General features: G+C 43.0%; 1 protein-coding gene across 1 annotated transcript in view; it reads left to right on the top strand.

Annotated features, from left to right (window-relative positions):
- Positions 1-26,447, top strand: part of eefsec (eukaryotic elongation factor, selenocysteine-tRNA-specific) — a 417,489-nt gene that overhangs the window by 263,620 nt on the left and 127,422 nt on the right. Inside the window, exon 6 of the mRNA XM_072581795.1 lies at positions 6,986-7,142. Coding sequence (XP_072437896.1) covers positions 6,986-7,142 — 157 coding nt within the window. The remainder of the gene's footprint in view (positions 1-6,985; positions 7,143-26,447) is intronic.

Below are 26,447 nucleotides of genomic sequence, written 5' to 3'. Positions count from 1 at the left end.
TGAGGATTTCCTGCACTCGGTCTGTGATGTCCTTAATCCTGGCACCAGGAAGGCAACACTCCATCCTTAAATCCCGCCTGTTGCCACAGAAACCCCGGTCAGTTCCTCTCACTATGGAGTCCCATATTACCATGGGCTCTGTGCGAAGTCTGACTCCTCAGCTCTGCCTCCACGCCAACTTTTGATTGACAGACCTGGCCGCCTCGCGGACTGGCAGTGTCATCTGTCTCTACTGTTTCCAAAAGATTCAACTTGTTCCTGACAGGTACTTCCCCCGCGGTCTCTTGCACTTGTCTCCTCGCTGCCTTCCTCATCGTCTGCTCTCTTCTGGTACAATTGGTGTAATAACCTCGCTGAAGGTCCTGTCCAGAAAGATCTCGTTCTCTTGGATGAGCCTCGAGTTCTTTCTTCAGTGCTGCGATATGCTCTGTCAGTAGCTGAACGTGCACACACTTTCCACAGATATACGAGCCAGATACACCAGAGTCGTTGACCTCCCACATCATGCACGTAGCACACTGAACCAGCTTGGCAGTCACGTCTTCACCCTCTTCAACTGTGGCGTAATCACTTCACTCAACCTCTTTGTCGAAGACTCCTGAGCTAAAGACTCTCTCTTCTCTCAACAGGAACTTCCCTGGACTCTCTTTTTGGGGCAAGTCTGTTGACTTAATAAGTGCTTTGCATCAGTCTTCACAGTGGAAGACATGAGTAATATCCCAACAATTAAAGGGAGTCAGGGGGCTGAGTTGAGTATGGTTGCCATTACAAAAGAGAAAGTGCTAGAAAAGCTAAAAGGTCTTAAAAGTGATAAATCTCCTGGCCCCGATGGGCTACATCCTAGAGTTCTGAGGGAGGTGGCTTAGGAAATAGCAGGCGTTGGTTGAGATCTTTCAAAAGTCACTGGAGTCAGGGAAAGTCCCAGATGATTGGAAGATCACTGTTGTAACCCCCTTGTTCAAGAAAGGATCAAGACAAAAGATGAAAAATTATAGGCCAATTAGCCTAACCTCGGTTGTTGGTAAAATTCTAGAATCCATCATTAAGGATGAGGTTTCTAAATTCTTGGAAGAGCAGGGTCGGATTAGAACAAGTCAACATGGATTTAGTAAGGGGAGGTCATGCCTGACCAACCTGTTGGAGTTCTTTGAAGAGGTGACAAGTAGGTTAGACCTAGACTTCCAAAAGGCCTTTGATAAGGTGCCACACGGGAGGCTGCTGAGCAAAGTGAGGGCCTATGGTGTTCGAGCTGAGCTACTGGGATGGATTGAGGATTGTCTGTCTGACAGAAGGCAGAGAGTTGGGATAAAAGGTTCTTTTTCGGAATGGCAGCCGGTGATAAGTGGTGTCCCGCAGGGTTCAGTGTTGGGGCCACAGCTGTTCACGTTATATATTAATGATCTGGATGAAAGGACTGGGGGCACTCTAGCGAAGTTTGCCGATGATACAAAGTTAGGTGGACAGGCAGGTAGTACTGAGGAAGTGGGGAGGCTGCAGAAGGATCTCGACAGTTTGGAAGAGTGGTCCAGGAAATGGCTGATGGAATTCAATGTGAGCAAATGCGAAGTCTTTCACTTTGGAAAAAAGAATACAAGCATGGACTACTTTCTAAATGGTAAAGCCAAAGTACAAAGGGATCTGGGAGTGCTAGTTGAGGACTCTCTAAAGGTAAACATGCAGGTTGAGTCCGTGATTAAGAAAGTGAATGCAATGTTGTCATTTATCTCAAGAGGGTTGGAATATAAAAGCACCATTGTGCTACTGAGACTTTATCAAGCTCTGGTTAGGCCCCATTTGGAGTACTGTGTCCAGTTTTGGTCCCCACACCTCAGGAAGGACATACTGGCACTGGAGCGTGTCCAGCGGAGATTCACACGGATGATCCCTGGAATGGCAGGTCTAACATACGAGGAACAGCTGAGGATCCTGGGATTGTATTCATTGGGGTTTAGAAGATTAAGGGGAGATCTAATAGAAACTTAAAAGATAATACATGGCTTAGAAAGGGTGGACACTAGGAAATTGTTTCCGTTAGGTGAGGAGACTAGGACCCGTGGACACAGCCTTAGAATTAGAGGACGTAAATTCAGAACAGAAATGCGGAGACATTTCTTCAGCCAGAGAGTGGTGGGCCTGTGGAATTCATTGCCGCAGAGTGCAGTGGAGGCCAGGACGCTAAATGTCTTCAAGGCAGAAATTGATAAATTCTTGATGTCACAAGGAATTAAGGGCTACGGGGAGAATGTGGGTAAGTGGAGTTGAAATGCCCATCAGCCATGATTAAATGGCGGAGTGGACTCGATGGGCCGAATGGCCTTACTTCTGCTCCTATGTCTTATGGTCTTATGGTCTTATGACTTTAAAGTTAGGTTAGAGGTGGGAGGGAGGCCCTACTTTGTAGGACCTGGGGTCTAGAATACACCCACTCAAATAACAATCACTTACCTTCCTGACCAGCTCTGCGCTCCGACTTCACTTCTGCCCAGCACCTGCCGCTCTCTGCTGCAAAATTGGCAACAGTTTCATGGTCATCATTAGGTTCTTAATTAAATTCAATTGCTATTGCCTGACATCGCAGGATTCGAACCAGAGTCTCCAAAAGATTACTGAGTCTCTAGATTAATATACTAGTGACAACAGGGGAATTTACAGTTGGTGGTGTTCCCATGTATCTGCTGCCCTTGTCCGTCTGGATGATGTTAAAAATCACACAACACCAAGTTATAGGCCAACAGGTTTATTTGTAAGTACAGGTACGAAATCTTTGGGCTCAGTTGTTTCTCGGAATTTGAAATTTTTCAGATTTTGGAATTTTTCGGACATTTTCACAGTGAAATAAAACAAATTGCCTAACAGCAGATGCGTGTATGAATAGTACGAGCACTGAGACACAGTTGGTGCCTGCCAGTGCTGGGCCCCGCTGCCACGTCACATCTGAGTGACATGGGTTGAGTGGGTGTGGAGTTGGGTCACCTGTTTGCATGCCAAAATGATGCTCTGCACTCCCACAAAAAAGTTTGGATTTCAGAACTTTTTGGATTTCAGATAAAGGATCGTGTACTTGTACAATTTTTCAGAGCACTGCTCCTTTGTCAGCTCGCTACCTGACAAAGGAGCAGTGCTCCGACAGCTTGTAATTCCAAATAAACCTGTTGGACTATAACTTGGCTTCATGTGATTTTTAACTTTGTCTCTACAAAGACTGTGCGGTGGATAGACTTAATGATACCTGCTGGTAGCAGAGTAATGGGAAGTCAAAATGCAATCTATTAGAGTCAGCATGTTTTTATCAAGAATATTCTTCTTTTGAGTAATTTGCTAGAGTCTTCAAAGATGTAATGAGCAAAATGGATAGTGGGGATCATGTAGATGTAGTATATCTGGACTTCCAGGAGGCATTTGCTAAGATGTGACGCAAAAGGTTAATACATGAGTTAAGGTCAATATACAAGATACGGTCACATGGTTTGGGGTAATACAATTGCCTCGATGGAGGATTGATGAGCCAGCAGAAAGCAGAGAGTGGTGTACATGGATCCTTTTCTGGATGGTAAGATTGAACTGGTCAGGGGCCTCACGGCTCGGTCCTTGGATCCCAACTATTTACGATTCATACTAATGACCCGAATGCAGCGATACAGTGTGCTAAAGACAGCAGAACATATGGAAGTAAGTTGAAATGAAAAAAATAAGAAATTGTTAAGTGGATTTGGATGGGTTCGGTGCATGGGCCACAATGTGGCAGATAGAATTTAACATGGACATGTGTGAGGATATCCATTTTGGTTGCAGGAATAAAAAGGCAACATATTATCTAAGTGCAGAGAAACTTCAGTGTGCTTCAGTGCAGGGGAATCTGGATGCCCCCGTGCATGAATCACAGAAAACTGGTATACAGGTGCAACACGTAACAAGAAGGGAGAATAGAACTTTGGCATTTATTGCTAAAGGAATAGAGTATTAAAGTGGGGAAGGACTGATGCAACTGTACAAGGCACCATTGAGTATGTAGTTGAGAGTGTGGTGCTGGAAAAACACAGCAGGTCAGGCAGCATCCTGCTCCTTGGACGCTGCCTGACCTGATGTGCTTTTCCAGCACCATACTCTTGATTCTGATCTCCAGCATCTGCAGGCCTCACTCTCTCCATTAGTGAGACTGCATCTGGAGTACAGTGTACACTTTTGGGTCACTTGGGGAAGGATGTTAATTACATTGGAGGCAGTTCATGGAAGGTTTAATAGATTAATTCCAGGAGTGAAGAGCTTGTCTTATGAGAGGTTGATGCCTCTTTCTACCTATACTCACTCGAGCTTAGAAGACTGAAAGGAGGTTAAATTGAGGTCTGTAGAATGCTAAAGGAGATGGACAAAGTAGACATAGAGAGGATGTTCCCTCACGTCAGACAGTCCAGAGTGAGAGGTCATAGTTTTAGGATAAGAAGCAGCAGATTTAAAACGGAGATGAGGAGGAATCCCTACTTTCAAATTTGTGGATCTGTGGCATTCATTCCCCCAGAGTTTAGTGGATTCCAAGGCACTAAATAAATTGAAGGAGGAGATAGACAGATTTTTTAATTAGTAATGGAGCGATGAATTTTAGAGAGAGGGGCAGGAAGGTGAAGTTGAGGCTAAGATGCGATCAACCATGATCATATTAAATGTTAGAGTATGTATGAAGGGCAGAATGGCCTACTCCTGCTTTTCAGCTTATAGGACCAGACATATGGAGAAAACAATGGCGATGGTGCTGTCTGGAAGATTTCTGGTATGTTTCCATGAGCAGAGCTAAGACAGGCTTTTGCTTGACTTGTCTATGAGACAGCACTCTCAATGTTGGCACTGGCTCTCAGATGTTAGTAAGGAGGAATTTGCAGGGTCAATCGGCTGTGTTTGCCATTGTTGTTTCTGAGTGCCTTAGTCAATACCAGGTGGGTTATCTGGTTTCATTTCTTCTTTGAGACTTCCTCTTGATTGATTCAACCAAGTTACTTGCTAGGCCTGGTAAGAGACAGTAAGAGCCAGCCCATTGCTGTGACTCTGGAATCACACATAGGCCAGACCAGGTGAAGACAGCAGAATCTCTTCCCTAAAGGACATTAGTGAAAAGATTTTAAGTTTTCCACAACTGACAATGGTTTCATGGTCATCATTAGACTTTTAATTCCAAAAGATGGTGAAATTCCAGTAATTCCCTTGTCTATTGCTCAGTGTACTACTCAGTAACTTCCATGGGCTATAGAAGACCAGGAAACTCCCAAGCACAGAACTGGTGCACTTGGCTGCCCTCAGGTTATGGAGCAGTGAGGAAGTTACAATTTGCTTTGGCCTCTGACCTTATGGTGTGTAAAACCAGTGAGAAATGGAAAAAGGTCAAGCTGGGATCCTCATCCTAATCACAGACTAGTCTTGTTATTCCTGTTGGAATATATGTCGAGGTAAATTCTCATTAGGAACAGGGTCAGGACAGTGTTGCAGCACTCCTTTACAGTCAAGAATCTTCTGAAATTCAGTTGTGGAATTACATAGAACATACAGCAAAGAACTAGGCCATTCAGCCCATCATGCCCATGTGGTATTTATGCTGCTGTGGATCATCCTTCATCTTCTAATTCTATTGTCATAATCTTATTATTACCATCATCATGAGTTTATCCAGTTTTCCCTATTTTCCAAAAGTTCACTTGTTTCACCAACATGTGGTAATGAGTTCCACACTATCTAGATAAAGATGTTTCTTTTAAATCTCCCCATTTGATCTCTCAGTGGCAGTCTTCTGCTGAAGGATGTTGCTCTTTCGCTAAGTAAACCTTTCATGATTTTAAACACCTTTCTTAGGCCATCCCAAAGCTTTTTCTTTTCCAGAGAAAAACCTCTTTGCCTGTTTGTCCTTTCCAGATAGCTACACTCTCACATTAGTGCCATCAGTATTGTGAGTCCATTTTGGACCTTCTCCAGTACCTAGAGATCACTTTTTGACCACCAGAGTTGTACACAGTCACCCAGGAGTGATCTAACCAAGTTTAGGATTACTGTTAAATAAATCTTAGCCAGTTGGTGAGTCAGCATCTAAGGCATGGAGCTTTTCCTCAACAGCAATTTTATTTTCTCGTATGCAGTCTTTCAGATCTACTACTCAGTGTCCCACCTGTCCACTTTCTATGCCCTTTTGAAACAAGTGAATAATTAACTGGGCGACAGCCCTTTAAAAGGGCATAATTATTTCATCAAGCATTTGGGTGAACTCAGAAATGGTGAGCAGACCTGATAGAATTTCAGGGTGCACCAGGGGATCCTTATGCATTTCTAATCCATCGTCTTAATGAATGCCCAGATTCCCACTGTTGCAGGAGAGGTTTGAACTCTCCCCTGTTGTTGTTTTGTGTCGCCATAGTCTTATGGGGCTGCTGTCTCATTAGAGAGAGAAGTGACTGGGGGTGATTTGACCTGAGGGCCACCAGACCTCAGGCGAAGGAAGAGGTTGAAAGGGAGAGTCCTTCATGGTAACTTCAAAGTGGTGATGGGAATTGAACCCGCATCTCACTGCTCGGTAAACCAATTCTCCTCTGTAAAGTGAGGATCAAGGCACCACAGTGGCTCAGTCTCAATCCGTCCTGTTACTAACGGATAGCTGTTTTAACAAACTGAGCCACAGTGCCTATACCCAAAACACTGAACTTCAGGCAGTGGTGCGATTAATTGATTAACATCCGTCAACGGGTTACCCTTCACTTTAACTGTGTTTGGAATTAGCAATAGCTTCTATCCTTTTCATTTCTGTCCTTATCGAAATAGTGTGGAGTGCTGGCTTTGCTTTTTTATGGCCTTGTGAGCCTGGGGCAAGGGTATGTGAATTAAGCAGAGGAAGAATAAATGAAGAGAGCTTGTGAGACCATGTCCCCTAAGCACCAGCTCAAAGCAACCACAACCACATTTCGCCCAATGAGGCTAACAATCTGCTGAGGCTATTGCTTTTTCCCCCCTTCAGGTTTCAGATGATTATAATGTCATCGGCCGCTCGCTGTTCAAGAAGGAGACTAACATGCAGCTGTTTGTTGGGATGAAGGTGAAATTGTCCACAGGAGAAGCTGGAGTGATCGAAGGAGGCTTTGGGCAGAGTGGGAAATTTAAAGTCAGAATCCCAGGTAGGTGCCTACTTTACTAAGGAATTTAAACATTGATCCATCGCAGAAGGAAGCCGTTCAACCCTTCTACGTGACAAAAGCAACGTCTTTTCTACGTGGTGTCACTTCCAGGAAAAGGATGCTCAAATGATAAGCCTAAAACATCCCAACCCGTGATTTTGTTTTCTGTGTTTTTAGTTTCCCATGTTCTGACCACGTCTTTCACTCAGCACTGCTCACAAAGCCGAGATCATTAACTCACCACCCACCAACCACCAATTACACACCCACACGTTTTACATTTAAAATAGGCTTGTGTGGAGGCCATGTAAATACAGCACAAAAATGTATGGCAGAATCTCTTACAATTCAAACATGTGTGCACAATTGCTTCAGAAACATTACCCATCATATATAGAATTTATATTTATCTTTTAAGGAATATCATGTTTGCAAAAAGATTTCAGCTGTGTGTGGTATATGTGGGATGATTGACAACATCCATTGCTTGCAGCAACAGTACCCAGCAGGCTACAGTCATATCAAACAAGGCTTGACAGCCACCTAGCATAAAACTAGGCAGCACGGTGGCTCAGTGGTTAGCACTGCTGCCTCACAGTGCTAGGGTCCCAGGTTCGATTCCACCTTCAGGTGACTGCCCAATCTCCCTGTGTCCAGGGACTTCAGTGTCCGCCCACAGTCCACGGTTAGGGTTAGGGTGAATTGGCCATGCTAAATTGCCCGTGGTGTGCAGGGATGTGCAGGCTAGGTGGATTAACCATGGGAAATGCAGGGTGATAGGGTACAGGCGTGAGTCTGGGTAGGATGCTCTTCGGAGGGTCGGTGTGGATTCAATGGACTGAAAGGCATATTTTCCACACTGTTGGGACCCTATAAAAGTGCCAATCTGGCAAGCTCACTCCCGACTTCTGTGATGTCGGATAGGTATTAATGTCATTTATTTATAAGTATGAATGTTTGAATTTTGAATTATTGACATTTTGATTTTTCTGTGGGTCTGAATGCTTTGATGATTTGCTAGTGCACACGTTTGGCCCATCTTGTCACCCCTGACTCTCTGAATGAGCAATTCACTCAGTGCCATTTTCATGCATTCTCCCTGGGACCATGCATAGTCTTTCTTTTCCGATAACCATGCAAGTTCCTTTTGAATGTTTCAATTGAACCTGCCTCTGCCACAGTCTCAGGCAGTGCATTACAGACCTTAATCAATTGCTGTATGAGTTCCCTCCCATGTCACTTTTTCTTGTACCAGTTGCTTCAAATCTGTGCCCTTTTATTCTTGATCACTTCACAAATCTTTCTCCTTATCTATGCTACCCAAACCCCAGGGATTGATTTTATGCACATAATTTAGATTATGTAACATCCTCCACTGACTGTATTTTACTGGAAAACTAATCCAGCTTCTATCAGGAGACTGTGCTGTGGTTCCAGTCATGAGTTCTATTTGCTGTAGTTCATAGATTCCCTTTCAGTAGATTGTCTTTGCTGAATAAATAGACTGTTTGCTGTGTGTTTTCAAAATGACAAATACCCTAGTTATAGCTAGTCAATAAATTAACATGTACTTAAGTATCCATTTATAGCTGGTGAAGAATAATAAGGAATAGGAAAAGAAGAAACCCAATATGACCCCTCAAGTCTTATCAACTGTTCTATGAGATCATGGCTTTCTAATTGTGGCCTGAGCACCACGTTCCTGCCCATTCCCTATAACCTGTGCCTCCTTTGTTAACCAAAAATCTGCCTTAACTCAGCCTTGAATATATGTAAAGAAACAGCCTCCACTGCTCTCTGAAGATTGATGATCCTCTGAGAGAAGAAATTCCTGGTCCAAGTCGAATGGGAGACACTTACTTTAAAATTGAGCCATTCTTCTGTCTGTCTCTGCAGCTTTAACTGTTACTGCATCTCTCTCTCTCTCTCTCTCTCTCTCTGTGTGCTCCAACTCTGACTCCCTGTGCAGGCATCAGTAGTTACTGACTCAGATGCTATGTCTACTACTGAGTTATTGCTTCAGCATTGGGAACCTGCCCACTATCCTAAATTTAGATTAATTAATTCTACTAACACCAAAATTAATCTCTGGTTGCTGCTCCCAGCACAGTGTTAACTGAAAGGTTTGTGTTCTGTGTTCACCCAGGAGTGAATGTCAGTACTGTTTGCCCTCCCAAGTGTTCCTGTTGGTTAGGATTTGGTGTTTTCACTGCTGCCAACTGGGTTCGATTCTTCACAAGGGACTGAGAATTTATTCAAGAAGTCTTGTTCGGCAGTGATAGATTTCCTACCTCTGGGTCCAAATATCTGGGTTAAAGACCCATAAGTCTGGAAATGTGTTATAATGTGCCCAACACAGTGAGCAGTGAGGGTCTGCAGTCACCTTTTTCAATTCATCTCATGACCCAAGCAGGAAATCCTGGTTGTAATGTAAAAAATAAAGGTGCACAGAAATAATACAAAATGTGAAACAAAATAAAAATGTTATTTTCAACATCAGTGATATACTCCAGTGTCCAAGTGTCACAGAAAATTTGCAAAGGCATTGGTGATCACCATGTTCCCACTACTTTGGGTGTATCTGACTCGAACACAGCTGTGGGAGACAGGTGGATAACTGGTAGGAGCCATTGACCATTCCCTGTCTGGCTAGCCATCTTAGCCGGAAACAAACCCCTGAAGAAGGGCTGCATGGTGGTTTGGGTGGCACGGTGGCTCAGTGGTTAGCACTGCTACCTCACAGTGCCAGGGAGCCAGGTTCAGTTCCCGCCTTGGACCACTATCTGTGTGGAGTTTGCACATTCCCCTGGTATCCGCATGGGTTTCCTCTGGGTGCTCTAGTTTCCTCCCACAGTCCACAGATGTGCAGGTTAGGTGAATGGTAAATTGCCCAGAGTGTTCAGTGCATTAGTCAGAGGTAAATGTAGGTGAATGGGTTACTCTTCAGAGGGTCGGTGTGGACTGTTGGGTCCGAGGGCCTGTTTCCACAATGTAGGGAATCTAATCAAACTGGAGGACTCTGTTCACAGTGAGTCACAGCCCACCATGAACTTTGCGTCTCCCTGCCTCCCAAAATGTTTTCTTTCAACTACTTTTTGTTTTTCCTCTCAACAACATCAGAGGCCACCTTAAAATCTAGCTTTTTGACAGTGACTTTGACCAACCCTCTGAAATCCTCTGCTGCTCAATGCATGTCTGATTTGTCATTCTCCTAAGTGTTATCCAGAACTGTCCCTGTCTCTCTCTGATGTCCTTTACAGCATGACTTGTCTCTGAAATCACCGGTGTCCGAACCTAGCTTTCCTCTAAGGCACTATTTGATGGAACATTAGATCAACCAGTCCTCAATTAAGTTAAAAATCACACAACGTCAGATTATAGTCCAACAGGTTTAGTTGGAAGCATTAGCTTTCGGAAGGCTGCTCCTTCATCAGGTGGTTGTGGAGGATACAATTGTCAGACACAGAATTTATAGCAAAAGTTTACAGTCTGTAGACTCCAAGCTCGTGTTGTGCGATGTTTAACTTTGTACACCCCCGACGAACACCGGTGTCTCCAAATCTGTCCTCAGTTATGATGCTAAGACAATTGCAACTGCCTCCTAACTGTGAACAGCTAGTGTACAATAGCCTAAGTATCAGACCTGGGATTCGGAGAGTTACTAGACTTCATATTGAAGCCAGCAGTTCTGTTACATATGGGCCATCAGGCAGCAAATAGCTGTTGTTTTAAAAATAATCTTGCTTGGCTGTGCTTGTGTTAACTTTATCATTGCATCCTCATCTTATAAATATTTGTTTTTCTGTGAGATTCCTTCTGCTGATACTGACTTCTGTTTAGTAATTGCATTCCCCTAATGTGTAAAGTTTGCTAATATCTAATCTCGCATTTGAAATTAATTCAAATGAATTTGTTTTTACAAGTAAAAGGGACCAGGCCAGTCTAGTAAAGCTTTTGGCAAGTTGATGAATTAATTACTCCGAATGCCAGAACATTGTACAGATGTATGCAAAGGGAAACTAGATCAGCCTAATACTGGGATGGATATTGAGGAATCTGCTGATAGTGTGAAATAAAGGGGATTGGGCAGAGACTGGTGTGGAGTGTAAGCACCAGTGTGGACTATTGGGCCAATACACGTAAGAACTTTGTACAAAATCGATCACTCTCATTTTCATATGCCCCCCACTCCCTGGCCTTAACAGCTTCTTTTGGGGGTAAAGAGAGTTTCAACGCTTCATGTAAAAATCTTCCTAATTTCAATTTATTAATTTTATGGCACTGACCCTTGTCTGGACTAGCATCCCACCACCACCAGATAAAGTAGTTTCTCCCCCAACCACCTTATCACTTTCTTTAATCGTTTAATAAAGTGCCACATCAGAGGTTATTGTGGAAAAGGAAAGCTCACAGTGTCAGGCTCACACCTTGGCACAGACAGAAAGCTGGCTGGCTAACAGGAACCAGAAAGGAGGCAGAAAGAAATCTTTTTTCATGTTGGCACGATGTAATAAGTGGTGTGCCACAGAGGTCAGTGCTGGGACCTCAACTATTTACAATGTATATAAAGGACTTGGATGAAGTGCTGGAATGTTTGTTAGATTGCTGATGACACAAAATAGGTTGAAACGTAAGTTGTGAACTACGCTCCCCCTTGTTTTATTTTCTGCTGCACTGAGGTCCGTGCATGGCCATGGCTTCCAGGACCATTAGCCCACCAAATGAGTGGGCACAGAAACTCCACGCAGCTTAGGAAGAGCATTGGTTGTGAAGGGGATTGAAGGAGGTTATAAAAAAATGTAGGAAGGTTAGGTGAGTGGCCAGCTGCTGGCAAATGGAGTACAATGTGGGAAAATTCAACAGGAATGCAGGGCGTATGCCCAAAACGTCGATTCTCCCACTCCTTGTGGGTGGCACGGTGGCACAGTGGTTAGCACTGTTGCCTCACAGCGCCAGAGACCCGGGTTCAATTCCCGCCTCAGGCGACTCTCTGTGTGGAGTTTGCACATTCTTCCCGTGTCTGCGTGGGTTTCCTCCGGGTGCTCCGGTTACCTCCCACAGTCCAAAGATGTGCAGGTTAGGTGAATTGGCCATGCTAAATTGCCCGTAGTGTTAGGTGAAGGGGTAAATGTAGGAGAATGGGTCTGGGTGGGTTGCTCTTCGGTGGGTCGGTGTGGACTTGTTGGGCTGGAGGGCCTGTTTCCACACTGTAAGTAATCTAAGCTAAGTAACCTAAGTTGGATGCTGCCTGACCTGCTGTGCTTTTCCAGCACCACACTCTTGACACAAAAATAAGGAAGTGCTCAGTTTGGCAGGAAGACTGAAAAAGTATATTGTCTAAATGGTGAGAGATTGTAGAGATCTGAGATTAAAAAGACCTGGGTGTTCTTGTGCATACATTAAAGTCATAGCATTATAGAGGTTTACAGCATTGAAACAGGCCCTTCAGCCCAACTTGTCCATGCCGCCCAGTTTTCACAATGAACCTGCTTCCATTTACCTGTGTTTGGTCCATGTCCCTCTATACCTACTCCATCCATGTACCTGTCCAAATGTTTCTTAAATGACAAAATTGTACTCGCTCCAACTGCTACATCTGGCAGCCCCCCAAGACACTCACTATCTTAATGTGTGAAAAAACCGCCCCTCTGAACTCTTTTGTTTCTCTCCCCTCTCTCCTTATACCTATGCTCTCCATGTGGAGGTGCAGGTGTTGGACTGGGATTGACAGGGTCAGAAGTCACAAGCCACCAGGTCATGGTCCAGCAGGTTTACTTGAAATCTCAAGCTTTGGAGCAGCTTGGACCAAAACCGATGTTGTGTGACTTCTGGCCTATGCCCTCTAGTTTTAGACAGTTGGAAAAGATTATTTTCTAGCTATAGTAAGAAACAGAGTTACGTCTCAAGCCTGATGTGACTTTTATTCCAAACTCTTTCTTCAGACAGTTTTGAAGAAGTCATATCAGACTAAAAACATTAACTCTGTGTCTCTCTCTCTCTCTCTCCTGGATGCTGCCAGACCTGCTGAGTTTCTCCAGCATTTTCTGTTTTTTATTAGTTTTTCAGCAACCACAGTATGCTGTGTTTATTTAACAAATGAATACCCGGGATGGGTGTGTTGTCTGATGAGGAGAAGTGGACAGGCTAGACTTATATCCAGCTGGAATTCAGAGGAGTGAAGTATCATTTGACCGAAAGAAGATCCTGGTGGTTCTTGAGAGAGTGGACATGGAGAGGATGGTCCTCCTTGTGGAAGAATCAAGAATAAGAGGTTGACTGTTTAAAAATAAAGGTCTTCCATTTCAAACAGAGATGAGGTGAACTTGTTTTCTTAAAGAAAGACACAAAACTTTGGAAATTTCTTCCTGAAAAGGTGACAAACGTTCAGGCTTTGGATATTTTTAAAGCATAGGTAGATAGCTAGGCCTACTCCTGTCTTTTGTTTAACTGTATCTTATGTACCTCAATTATCTTAATCTCCTGTACTCAAACCATGCTGAGTTGGTGTTCAAGTGCCAAACTCTGTCTGAAGGATAGTTCTGGTATTTGGAAATGTTAGACAGGTGGAGAAGGAATCATTGGGCTGTTGTCTATTTTTGGCATACTGTTAAGGAAGCTTTATCTGAGATTGAACCACCCTGTAACTGACCCTGGGAGGGTGGGAGGGGGAATGGGGGCTTCCCACTGTAGCTGTGTGCTTGCAGTCAGAAATATTTAATTTCCCCACTGCAAACATCAAACAACATTTTGAGTCTTGTACATTATCTTTAATCTGAAGGCAAAGTAGTCCTTGAAGCTTCACAGCCCATAATCCAAATCAATAGACACCGGGCCAAAGGGGATATGAGGGGGGACTTGGTTAATGAGGTTGTTGTTTAAACAAATGAGAGTTGGTTAGTGGCCATGTCATTGACCTGGTAAACCCAAGGTAAAAACAATGACTGCAGATGCTGAAAACCAAATACTGGATCAGTGGTGCTGGAAGAGCACAGCAGTTCAGGCAGCATCCAACGAGCAGCGAAATCGACGTTTCGGGCAAAAGCCCTTCATCAGGAAGGCTGAGTCTGATGCTCTGAATGAACGGAGATTCATATCCTACCAGAACCAGATCATTCTGGAGTTGAAAACTCGTCTCAGTAACCATTACACTTCTGTGAGGAAGAAGAGGATGGCTAGAGTGAGGGTAGGGCAGATCAGGGATAGTGGAGGCAACTTGTACCTGGAGTTGGAAGAGGTGCGGGAGGTCCTAAATGAGAACTTTGCTTCAGTCTTCACTGCTGAGAGGGACCTTGGCGTTTCTTAGGGCAGCATAAAACAGGCTGATATGCTCGACCAGAGTGATGTTAAGAAGGAAGGCAGGCTGATAATTTTGAAAAACATAAGGATAAATATATCCCCTGGGTCAGATAGGATATACCCTCGGTTACTATAGGAAGTGAGGGAGGAGATTGCTGCCCCTTTGGCGATGATCTTTGCATCCTCACTGTGCACTGGAGTAGTGCCAGATGATTGGAGGGTGAAAAATATTATTCCCTTGTTCAAAAAGGGAATAAAGATAGTCCTGGAAATTACAGATCAGTCGGTCTTATGTCTGTGGTGGGCAAAGTATTAGAGAGGATTCTGAGAGACAGGATTTATGATTATTTGGAAAACCATACTTTGATTAGAGAAAGTCAGCATGGCTTTGTGAGGGGCAGGTCATGCCTCACTGATTTTACTAAATCTTTTGAGAATGTGACAAAACACATTGATGAAGGTAGAGCAGTGGATGTGATGTATGTGAATTTTGGCAAAGCGTTTGACAAGGCTCATTCAGAAAGTGATTTGTGATTTTTATGAATGGCTTAGATGAGGATGTGGAAGGTTGAGTTAGTAAGTTTCCCGATGACACGAAGGTTTGGTGGAGTAACAGATGATGTTCAACGTGGATAAGTGTGAAGTGATTCACTTTGGAAGGTTGAATTTGAACGCAGATTACAGGGTTCATCGCAGTATGGAGGAACAGAGGGATCTTGAGGTTCATATCCATAGATCGCTCAAAGTTGCTGCCCAAGTTGATAAGGTTGTTAAGAAGGTGCATGGTATATTGGCTTACATTAGCAGGGGGATTGAGTTTAAAAGCTGTGAGGTTATGTTGCAGCTCTCTAAAGACCTAGTTAGACCACACTTGGAATATTGTGTTCGGACCTGGTTGCCTCATCATAGGAAAGAAGTGGAAGCTTCAGAGAGGATGCAGAGGAGATTTACCGGGATGCTGCCTAGGCTGGAGCGTGTGTTTTATGAAGAAAGGTTGAGGGAGCTAGGTCTTTTCTGATTGGAGCGAAGAAGGAGGAGAGTTGACTTGATAGAGGTATACAAGATGATGAGACAACCACCTGATGAAGGAGCAGCACTCCAAAAGTTAGTGCTTCCAAATAAACCTGGTGCTGTGTGATTTTTAACTTTGTCCACCCCCCAGTCCAACACTGGCATCTCCAAGTTAAAATAATGTGAGGCATAAATAGAATGGATAGCCAAAGGCTTTTCCCCAGGCAGAAATAGGTGTCACAAGGAGGCATAATTTTAAGGTGATTGGAGGAAGGTATAGGGGAGATGTGAGAGGTAGGTTCTTTACACAGAGAGTGATGCGTTGCCAACAGTGGTATTAGAGTCAGATACATTAGGGACATTTAAGCGACTCTTGGATAGACACATGGATGATAGTACAGTGAAGAGTATGTAGCTTAGTCTGCTGTTAGAATAGGGTAAAAGGCCAGCACAACATTGAGAGCTGAAGGGCCTGTATCTGCTATATTGTTCTATGTTCTGTGTATCACCACAAAACTATCATATTTGGTCCTAAAACTGATCTGATTCATAAACATTGTTTAGGGAAGGAAATCTGCTGTTGATATCTGGTTTAGACTGCATATGGTCCGGGAAGCACAGCAGTCTGGTTTGACTGGCCAAGCAAGACTTTCGTGCAAGGCAGTTCGGGGCAGGCATGAGCTTGCATGAGATACCCTCATCCCGTGAAAGGACACAATCATCTACATCAGGAGTACGAATAGGTGTTCGGCTCCTCGAGTCTGCTTCACCATCCAGTAAGGTCATCTGATTACTCTACATTCCTTCCTACACCTGATAAAGAAAGAAAATCCGGAACAGCACTGAGAGACTAGGCACAGCCTGTCCTGGAATGAGGAGTTTTTGGGTCATGAAGTGCATTACTTCATGAGAAGCAGCCCATATGGAGGAGATTTGAATGGTATGAGGTGGCAGAAGCTGGGGACCTCATTGATGGATAGAATTTGAAACTCAGCTCAAGATTAAACTAAACTCTAAAGATTTTGACTAATCAGACTAAGATAAAATGTATGCATTTGCATGGTGTGGACATTACTGACAATTATATGTCATCCCAAACTGAACTGGAGAAGGTGGTGTTAGGGAGGGGGGAAATTCCAGAATTCTGCTTCAGTACACTGAAGGAATAAAGACATAGTTTGAAGTCAGGGTGGTGTGTGGCTTTGAGGTGGTGGCAGGTCCATGTGCCTGTTGCCTTTGACATTCTAAGTGATGGAAGTCATGGGATTTGATTGTACTGTTGAAGACAATTGATAACTGACCATGAAATCCTGATGAAGTCAGTGGTAAGGAACATAATGCGTAACGTAGACTAAGCATTCTTCATGATGTTCCTTGGAGAAGATTTTGATGCATCAATGACTTCGGATCATCTGACAACACACAAGCTAGTTATGGGATCAAGGCAAGTGATGACAAGTGAGATCTGTGTGCTGTCATTTATCCTCCGCTATATCTATCCTCAGGTCAGAGGTGAATAATTTTTACAGCAGTGATTGTTGTAATGTAAAAACACTTTCAACAGGCAGGTTTCTTTTTATCAGGTTACTGATTGATCTTGAAACATTTGCTACAGCAGTGACTCCTCTTGCCTGATGCAATTTTCAGGAATCTTAAAAATCTGTGTGACACATTGGGAATCTGTTCAATAGAAATGCTTAAGGGACCTCTGGTCCAGTAAAGTAAACAATATGCTACACTTCCTGGTGTTGGAAAGGTGGAAGAATCACAATAAACGAGCAAGAGGAGTCCATTCAGCTCCTCAAGTTAAACTGTTGTTGATCCGTATTGTAACTCCATCTATCCATTTGGCTTCTGGATTTCCTAATACCTCTGTAGATAAAAATGGAAGCATTTTTTCTTTATTTTGCATCATTTCTCTTTTGGTGAGCTGGAGAGTTTGCCCCAAGGTCCTGGCCAGTGCTTATATTCCATTATTGAATCATTGCTGTTTGTGGGAGCTTGCTGTGCTCAGGTTGGCTGCTAGGTAGTAGTTAGATCACTTCAAAAGTACTTCATGTGTCTGTAAAGTGTTTCTGAGATATCCTTTATGCTTACTGGCAGAGGTTTAGTTAAGAAAAATGATGACGATACATGTAAATGTCAAGTATAGTTCAAATCCCTGCATGGGGCTGTTGGCGCGTCAGCCTTGTTTTGTGGAAAAGGGGCATTTTTATGTTTCTTTTCCTTACTCCATGTTGCCATGCTTGTTACCCCTGACTCCACGTACTGAACTTCCTCTTCAAAGGCTTTTCTGTCATTGTAAAAAACCTTGTGGTTAACTGGCACCGGATGTTAGTTTCCTGGAAGTATTCCTAATTAAAACCATTTCAGACCAACTTTTTACAATAAGTATCTGATTTACGTGTCTCTGGCCCAACAACATAAATACCAAAGCACTTTAACGCTTTGGGTGCTGGTGGGTCCAGTGTGGAAAACAAATCTAGAATTCTAACTTCATGCTGAAAGAGACTGTAATCCCACTCCCCAGGACCTTTGATAGATTTACTACTGCATTAACCATAAATTGTTAAAACAAATACTTAAACTACTATTTTCATGCTAAAATAATTAAAAAGATTCCACTCATCGGTTGGCCATTTCTTCCCCACTCCTTTATTTTCTATCCCAATTTGGTCTAACTTATGTGGGGTGGTACGGTAGCTCAGTGCTGCCTCACAGCGCCAGAACCCAGGTTCGATTCTAATCTTGGGTGACTGTGTGGAGTTTGCACATTCTCCCCCTGTCTGCATGAGTTTCCTCCGGGTTCCTCAGTTTCCTCCCACAGTCCAAAGATGTGCAGGTTAGGTGATTTTGCTGTGCTAGATTGCCCATAATGTTCAGGGATATGCAGGCTAGGTACATTAGTTAGGAGGAATGGGTCTGGGTGGGTTACTGATCAGAGGGTGGACTTTTTGGGCCTGTTTCCACACTGTAGGGATTCTGGATTTTAAATTCTAGATGTACCTATGCCAGTCGAATTAGTTTTCAGAAAAATCTTATTTCTGAATCTTGGCTTTTATTTTAGAAAATACGAGAGAAGCAGTTTCTCAAAAGAGATTCAAACTGCACGGTAGATTTAAGAAGGTAGTCTCTGATGTAATAGCAACAGTTTGTATTTTTAAATGCCTTTAAAGTAATTGTGTGTCCCATAATATTCATGGGACTTTTATCAGACAAACATTGACATCATATCATGTTGAGAAATATTAGGAGAGATTAGTTAGTTTTAAGGTGCAACTGAAAGAAGCTGAGAGAGGTAAAGTCTTTAGGGAAAGAATTCCAGAGCTTTGGACCTTAGCAGTTCAGGTTTTGGTCACCACCAGAGGAGAAAGGTTGTTTCCCCTTGTGGGAGAGTCTAGGACAAGACAGCATCATCTCAGAATAAGGGGTCACATTTTTAAGAGATGTACAGCACGGAAACAGACCCTTCGGTCCAACCCGTCCATGCCAACCAGACACCCCAACCCAGTCTAGTCACACCTGCCAGCAACTGGCCCATATCTCTCCAAACCCTCCCTATTCATATACCCATCCAGATGCCTCTTAAATATTGTAATTGTACCAGCCTCCACCACTTCCTCTGGCAGCTCATTCCATACACGTACCACCCTCTGTGTGAAAATGTTGCCCCTTAGGTCTCTTTTATATCTTTCCCCTCTCACCCTAAACCTATGCCCTCTAGTTCTGGACTCCCCTACCCCAGGGAAGAGACTTTGCCTATTTATCCTATCCATATCCCTCATGATTTTATAAACCTCCATAAGGTTACCCTGCAGCAACCGACGCTCCAAGGAAAACAGCCCCAACCTCTCCCAATAGCTCAAATCCTCCAACCCTGGCAACATCTTTGTAAATCTTTTCTGAACCTTTTCAAGTTTCACAACATCTTTCCGATAGAAAGGAGACCAGAATTGCACGCAATATTCCAAAAGTGGCTTGAGGAGGAATTTTGTCTCTCGGAGGGCTGTTTACCTTAGGTTGGGTATTTTAGTACTTTCAAGGCTGAGATAGATTTTTAATCAGTCCAGGAAACATTACTTATGCTACTTATGTTCCTACATCTTTTGGGATGGCATGATGGCTCAGTGGTTAGCACTGCTGCCTCACAGTGCCAGGGACCTAGGTTTGATTCCAGCCTCGGGCTGAGTGGAGCTTGCATATTCTCCCCGTTTCTGCGTGGGTTTCCTCCGAGTGCACTGGCTTCCTCCCACAGTCCAAAAATGTGCACGTCAGGTGAGTTGGCCATGCTAAATTGCCTGTAGTTTTCAGGGACCTATATGTTAGGTACATTAATCAGGGGAAATGTAGAGGAACAAGGTCTGGGTAAGATACTCTTCACAGAGTCGGTGTGGGCTTGTTGGGCCAAATGGCCTGTTTCCACACTGTAGGGATTCTGAGAGTGTTCTGGGGAAAAGGCAGGAAAGTGGAGTTGAGGAATGTCAGACCAGCCATGATTTCACTGAACGGCAGAGCAGACTTGATGGGCTGAATGGCCTACCTCTGCCCCTACATCTTATGGTCCTGAACAGAGGAAATTGAGGATGCTGAAGAGACCAGTCTTGAAGAATGACAGAGATCTCCAAGATTTGTAGAATTAGGGCAGGACAGATACAGGAAGAGGTGAAAAACATATTGCTGTTATCAACTGGGTTAAACTACCAGCAGTCTTCAAAGTGACACCTCACACTGAAAAGGTTTTTAAATAGGTAATGTGGGAGGATTTGAGTGTGTTAGATACAGTCCTAATACCTCTGGACACACATTTCAAATGCAAAATGCACCAAAGGATGATGATCTAGCTGGGCTACTTAAATGTGAATCAAGATTGGTTAGCCTCGCACTGGCAAAATTGCCTCCGGTTTAGGGTTGAGAGTGTGGTGCTGGAAAAGCACTGCAGGTCAGGCAGCATCCGAGGTGCAGGAGAGTCGATGTTTCGAGCACAAGCCCTTTACCCGAAACATCGATTTTCCTGCTCCTCAGATGCTGCCTGACCTGTTGTGCTTTTCCAGCACCACATTCTCGACTCTGATCTCTAGCATCTGCAGTCCTCACTTTCTTCTGGTTTAGGATTACTTGATATTGGTCAGATAGACGTAAGGACTTTTAGAGTGTATCATAAAATAATGTTTTCTTACTGAGATTAATTCCATGGTAGACTGATGCTGTATAAAAGTAGGTTTTCTTTGAATTTGGATTAGTGGTTATGGAAGAGCACAGTAGTTCAGGCAGCATCCAACGAGCAGCGAAATCGACGTTCCGGGCAAAAGTTCTTCATCAGGAATAAAGGCAGTGAGCCTGAAGCGTGGAGAGATAAGCTAGAGAAGGGTGGGGGTGGGGAGAGAGTAGCATAGAGTACAATGGGTGAGTGGGGGAGGAGATGAAGGTGATAGGTCAAGGAGGAGAGGGTGGAGTGGATATGTGGAACAGGAGATAGGCAGGTAGGACAAGTCCAGACAAGTCAAGGAGGCAGTGCTGAGCCGGAAGTTTAGAACTACGGTGAGGTGGGGGAAGGGGAAATGAGGAAGCTGTTGAAGTCCACATTGATGCCCTGGGGTTGAAGTGTTCCAAGGCGGAAGATGAGGCGTTCTTCCTCCAGGCGTCTGGTGGTGAGGGAGCGGCGGTGAAGGAGGCCCAGGACCTCCATGTCCTCGGCAGAGTGGGAGGGGGAGTTGAAATGTTGGGCCACAGGGCGGTGTGGTTGATTGGTGCGGGTGTCTCGGAGATGTTCCCTAAAGCGCTCTGCTAGGAGGCGCCCAGTCTCCCCAATATAGAGGAGACCACATCGGGAGCAACGGATACAATAAATGATATTAGTGGATGTGCAGGTGAAACTTTGATGGATGTGGAAGGCTCCTTTAGGGCCTTGGATAGAGGGCTCTTGCCCGAAACGTCGATTTCGCTGCTCGTTGGATGCTGCCTGAACTGCTGTGCTCTTCCAGCACCACTAATCCAGTATTTGGTTTCCAGCATCTGCAGTTATTGTTTTTACCTCTTTCTTTGAATTTGGCTGTATTGTAGCTAACTGATGTGCCTGAAGTTGAAATGAAATGGAGACAGAGTCACAGATTGATGAGAGCACAGAACAGAAGTATTCCATTCCCCAACACCATTTTGAGAAGAAAATGGAAACGGAGCGCTATTGTTCGATTTAAACAGTGTCTTCTTCTATTCAATTTTTGTGCCTTTTTAAATCCGTGGATTCCCTGTAACTACAGTTTATTCCTTAATTATTTCAATTTTTATTTTTTACTTTACAGAGACTGATAAAGCTAATAGATCACATCTGCAACTTGATGACTAAATTTTTGTCTGAAGTAGCTTTCCTCTATATGCACATGCTAGCCTAGCATCCACTGTCTGGATTTGACATTGAAGTATTCTCACAGACTGCAAATTTGGGAAGTACAAACCACTGAAGTCTCCATTAATTTTCATCCATGGTGAAATTAATGACAGGGGCACACACGAGGAAGGTGAAAGGTACAACATGCTGAAAGAAAACTTTTCAACAAGTGGAATTCCTTATAATGGGGAAATTTGGTCTTCAAGAAAAGCCCAATTAATTATCCAGGGCCATGCAACCTATACAGCAGTTATTAAACGTTAGTACCATAAGAAGGATAATGCTGGCAAACAGCGACATCCTCGCTGTCTATTGCCACAAAATCAGAACCAATATCTGGTTATTTTGGCATTGCTGATTTTGGGACTTTGATGCACAGAAATCAGCGATCACATTTCCTGAGCTTCAACTATATTGGCTTTGGAAAGTCCTGAGGATTTGAAAGGCATTGGAAATTTGTTTTTGTGCATTTGCTTTCATCAATTGCAGTTTGATACAACTGAGTGACATGTTGGGTCATTTCTTAGAACATTTAAAAGTCAACCATATCACCTGGACCTGGAGTAAAATGTAGGCCAGACTGGATAGGGATGGAAGCTTTCCTCCCTGAAGGTCATTAGCGAACGAAATAGATTTTTTTCATGATAATTCAGTTAATTATTAATGAGGTTATCATTTCAATCTAGAGTTATTAATTAACTGAATTTGATCTTGTGTTTCTAGATCATGAGCATCTGGATTACTGGTTGAATAACATTGCCATTATGCCACACACCTGTTGAAAATTTTTCTGTTTTTGTGTCAGTGTCCTACACTTTGTCTAGAATACCAAGCATCGTGTTAGCACTAAGATATAGAACTTCATTGGACAGGCGAGTTTCTCAGACCTATTCCTGAGCAAGTTGGTGAGCACTGTACAATAAAATTGAATAATGCTGAAAATATTCAGCCGGGCGAGGAGTATATGCAGAGAGAGAAAAACAGAGTTAATGTTTCAGGTTGGTGACATTTCATTAGAATTAGAAAATATTCAAGATGTTTTCAGTAAACAAAGAAGCATCAGAGAGGGGTGACAAGAATGAAAGGAAGGGTCTGTGATCAAATAGAAAACAGCAGAGATTAAATAACAAAAGAGATGATAGTGTAAAGAGAAAGGGTTGGATGATTGGACAGAAATATAGTCGGTGGATGTAGCAAGCAGAAAATGATAAATGTAGGGTGTGAAAAAATGAGTTAAGATTGTTAAATGTGATGTTGTGCCTGAAAGGATGTGAAATGTCTAATTGAGAGGTGAGGTGGTCTTCCTGGAGCTGACATTGGGCATCATTAGAATGGTATAGCAGGCAGATACACAGAGGCCAACATAGAATATTTTGAGCATATTGTTACTATCCTTGTCAGCTCAGCACGGGGCGGGGGGGGGGACACACCTATCGGTCACTACTAACTTTGATTTAACTTGATTGCCCAGCCTCTAGGCAATGCCTTCCCAGCTGCTGTCATCCAAACCTCAAGTCCACATCAGTTATTATTTAAAGAGTAATTGTGGTTGCAGAGAATCTAATTGCATTCATTCCAGAAATCATTTGCATATTTTGTGCAGTGCAGAATGCAGGAAGAGGCCAATTGGCTCAACACAAGCCTCCTCCCACTCCACTTCATCTCAACGTTTAAGTGTACCCTTCTATTCCTTTCTAACTCATGGAATTATCAAGCTTTCCCTTAAGTGCATCTATTCATTCAGCTAATTGCATGTTTGCCATTCCAACCAGTCTCTGGATAAACATATGTATTGTGAATTTCCTATTTGATGTATTATTGACTACCTTGTCTTTATTTTTTAGCTTGTGTATGTTTAATTGATTTGCTACGTGCATATCAAAGGAAGGATTCTGATGATGAGTTATGTCTTTAGTTATTTAGAGTATAGTGCTTCCCCTACAAGCGGAAATATCTTCTTTTCGTCTATTCTTTCATAATCACAGTCTCTCTCAGCTCCCTTCAGCTTCTCTTTTCCACAATAAACTGTCCCAGCTGTTTGGTGTTTCCTGATTTCTTTACTTTCCCCTTGCTTTTTGGAATCGATTTCCTTGTACCAAAATATATAAATTTCCGCTTCCTTGTACAGAAATATACACATTTCTATTTTGCCTCTTAAAATGCAGATAAAAATATGAAAATTTAAAACATTTTTAATGTAAAATATGTATTTTTGTTATTCATTAATGAAATAGGAGCATCATTGTTTTGGATAGCATTTATTCCCCACTCTTTCATGTCCGTGAGAAAGTGATGACGAACTGTCATCATTAACTATTGCAGTCCATGAGCTGTAAGGACATCTACAATGCTCTTAGGAGGGCAGTTCCACAATCTTGAATCAGTGACAGTGAAGGAATGGTGATTATGGTTACAAGTCAGAAGTGTGCGTGGCTTGTATAAAACGCAAATTGCCAGACACCAGTGTAACTTGTATTTCTACAGCTCCTTCTTCTTCCTTTTCCCTGTAACCTCACGCACTGTTTCTCTTTCAGTAACCATCCAAGGTCTTCTCAAATGCCTGAATTGAACCTGCCTCCACCCATATTTCTCAGCAGTGCATTTCTAAGCACCAATTACTCACCTCACATTTGTGCCTCTTGCAAACATTTTAAAACTGTGCCCTCTCTCATCCTTGGTCTGTTTGAGCAGGAACACTTTCTCCCTATCTGTATTCTGTCCAGAACCATCATGATTTTGAAAACCTCTATTAAATGACCCCTCACCCTTTCTAAGAAAACTATCCCAGCTTCTCCAATCTTTCCTCATAACTGGAATATGACACCCTGAAACCCTTATTGTAAGCCTTTTTTCTGCACTTTCTCCAGTGTATTTGCATCCTTGCTATAGATGACATCCAGAACTATGCACAGTACTCCAGCTGAGATCCAACCAATGTCATATACAAATTCATCACTACCTCTCTGTTCTTGTGCTCTCTGCCTTCTTTTATTAAGCCAAAAATACTGTATACTTTATTCCAAGCTGTCTCTCTCTCTCTCTCTCTCTCTCTCTGTTCTGCCATCTTTAATGACTTATGTACACATAGTTCCAGGTCTCTGTGCTCCTGCACACATATTAGAATGGTATCTTTCATTTTATGGTATCTTTCAATGTTCACCTCTCACTTCTGTGCATTAAACCTCACCATCTGTGCATCCAGCAATGGGTCAATATCCGTTTAAACTTCTGCACTGTCCTCTTCACAGTAATTGTGAAGGAAGGGGAAGAGAAACATTGCTGGAGCTGCTCTGGAATGTTGGGATTGAAGCAAGGTTTTACAATGCGAAGGCTACTTTGCGGCTTGTAGAAATATGTTGGGAATGCTGGTCAATCTCCCATCACATGCATGGGAAGGCCAAATGTAGTCTTCATGTGAAGTGGGTTTGGGAGAGCATCATCCAGTCCCCCAAAATTGCGTGTTCTGTTCTTAACTTTATTTATGTTGATTGTAAGTTTCTTTGTTCTCATTTAAAAGGAGGTTTCCTACCTCAACATGTTTTGCTGTAATTATATTTGAAGAGAGCAGAAATGCTGCAGTGCCATTGTTGGCCGGAGTCTGAGTACAGTGTGAGATATTCACTTATACAGGTTCCATTGTGAGTGTAGATCCAGGAATTTACAACAGATAAAGACTACAGATCATGCATGTAGGTGTTCAGTTTTTAAATATGATAAATAAATATGCAGGGCCAGAACTGACCTTCATAGGTCCTCACTATCAGAAAAGTTAAAAAAGTTATCTCCTATATACCTCACTTGCTTCTTACATTAAAATATCCCACTTTCTCACGTCATTTCTTCACTTTTTGCTGGACGGCCTGATCCATATGTCCCTCACTGCCCCTGTGAAAAGGCGATAAATGTGAATCATCTGCTCTCCCCATCCTTGAGCCCAACTCTACCATCGCTGGTTGCAAGGGTTTCTTGTTAACACCTGCAACGTATCAACAACTCTTCGATCCTGGAAAGGTTCGACACTGTCTCCCCTGAGTTGCCTTCTCTCCAGTGTAAATCCTGTTAATGCATGGCTGCTTCTTGCCTGCATGGGATTCTGTGGCTTGGTTCACTTTGGACTTTATTACCAGTTCATCAGATAACCTTGAAAGGTTCAAATGTAAGAAACCCGATCCTCCCATACAGTTTATTGTATTTTTAAATCTCCCCTCCCCACCGTGAATTGCAAGGAATGGTTTGGGAGGCGGGGAGTGGTAATGTTCGGGAATTGAGTCAATGATTACTGAATTACTGAAGTGATGACTGAAGTGTGGAGTAAAATCACTATTCTTGCTAAAGGTGAATTTATTTATTTGGAGAGAAGTCTTGTTTGTGAGGTTATTGATACCTGCTTTTCCCCAGCTATTTTTAAAACAAGTTAATCATACGTAAATAGTGAAATTTATTTTCCCAACACTTTTTAAATTAGGTACCATTGTACAGAATCGTGCTCACTTTCTTTTTATTTTGCTTTTTAAGATTTATATCAAAATCTGCATACTTAAAATCTTCTTGTTTATTAAAATATAAATTATTAGTTTTCTTCATTCATTCACTCATGGGATACGGGCATCATT

The sequence above is a fragment of the Chiloscyllium punctatum genome, chromosome 12, assembly GCF_047496795.1.
Source record: "Chiloscyllium punctatum isolate Juve2018m chromosome 12, sChiPun1.3, whole genome shotgun sequence".
Lineage (NCBI taxonomy): Eukaryota > Metazoa > Chordata > Chondrichthyes > Orectolobiformes > Hemiscylliidae > Chiloscyllium > Chiloscyllium punctatum.
The sequence above is the reverse complement of the archived record's forward strand: the minus strand, read 5'-3'. Positions and strand labels throughout refer to the sequence as shown.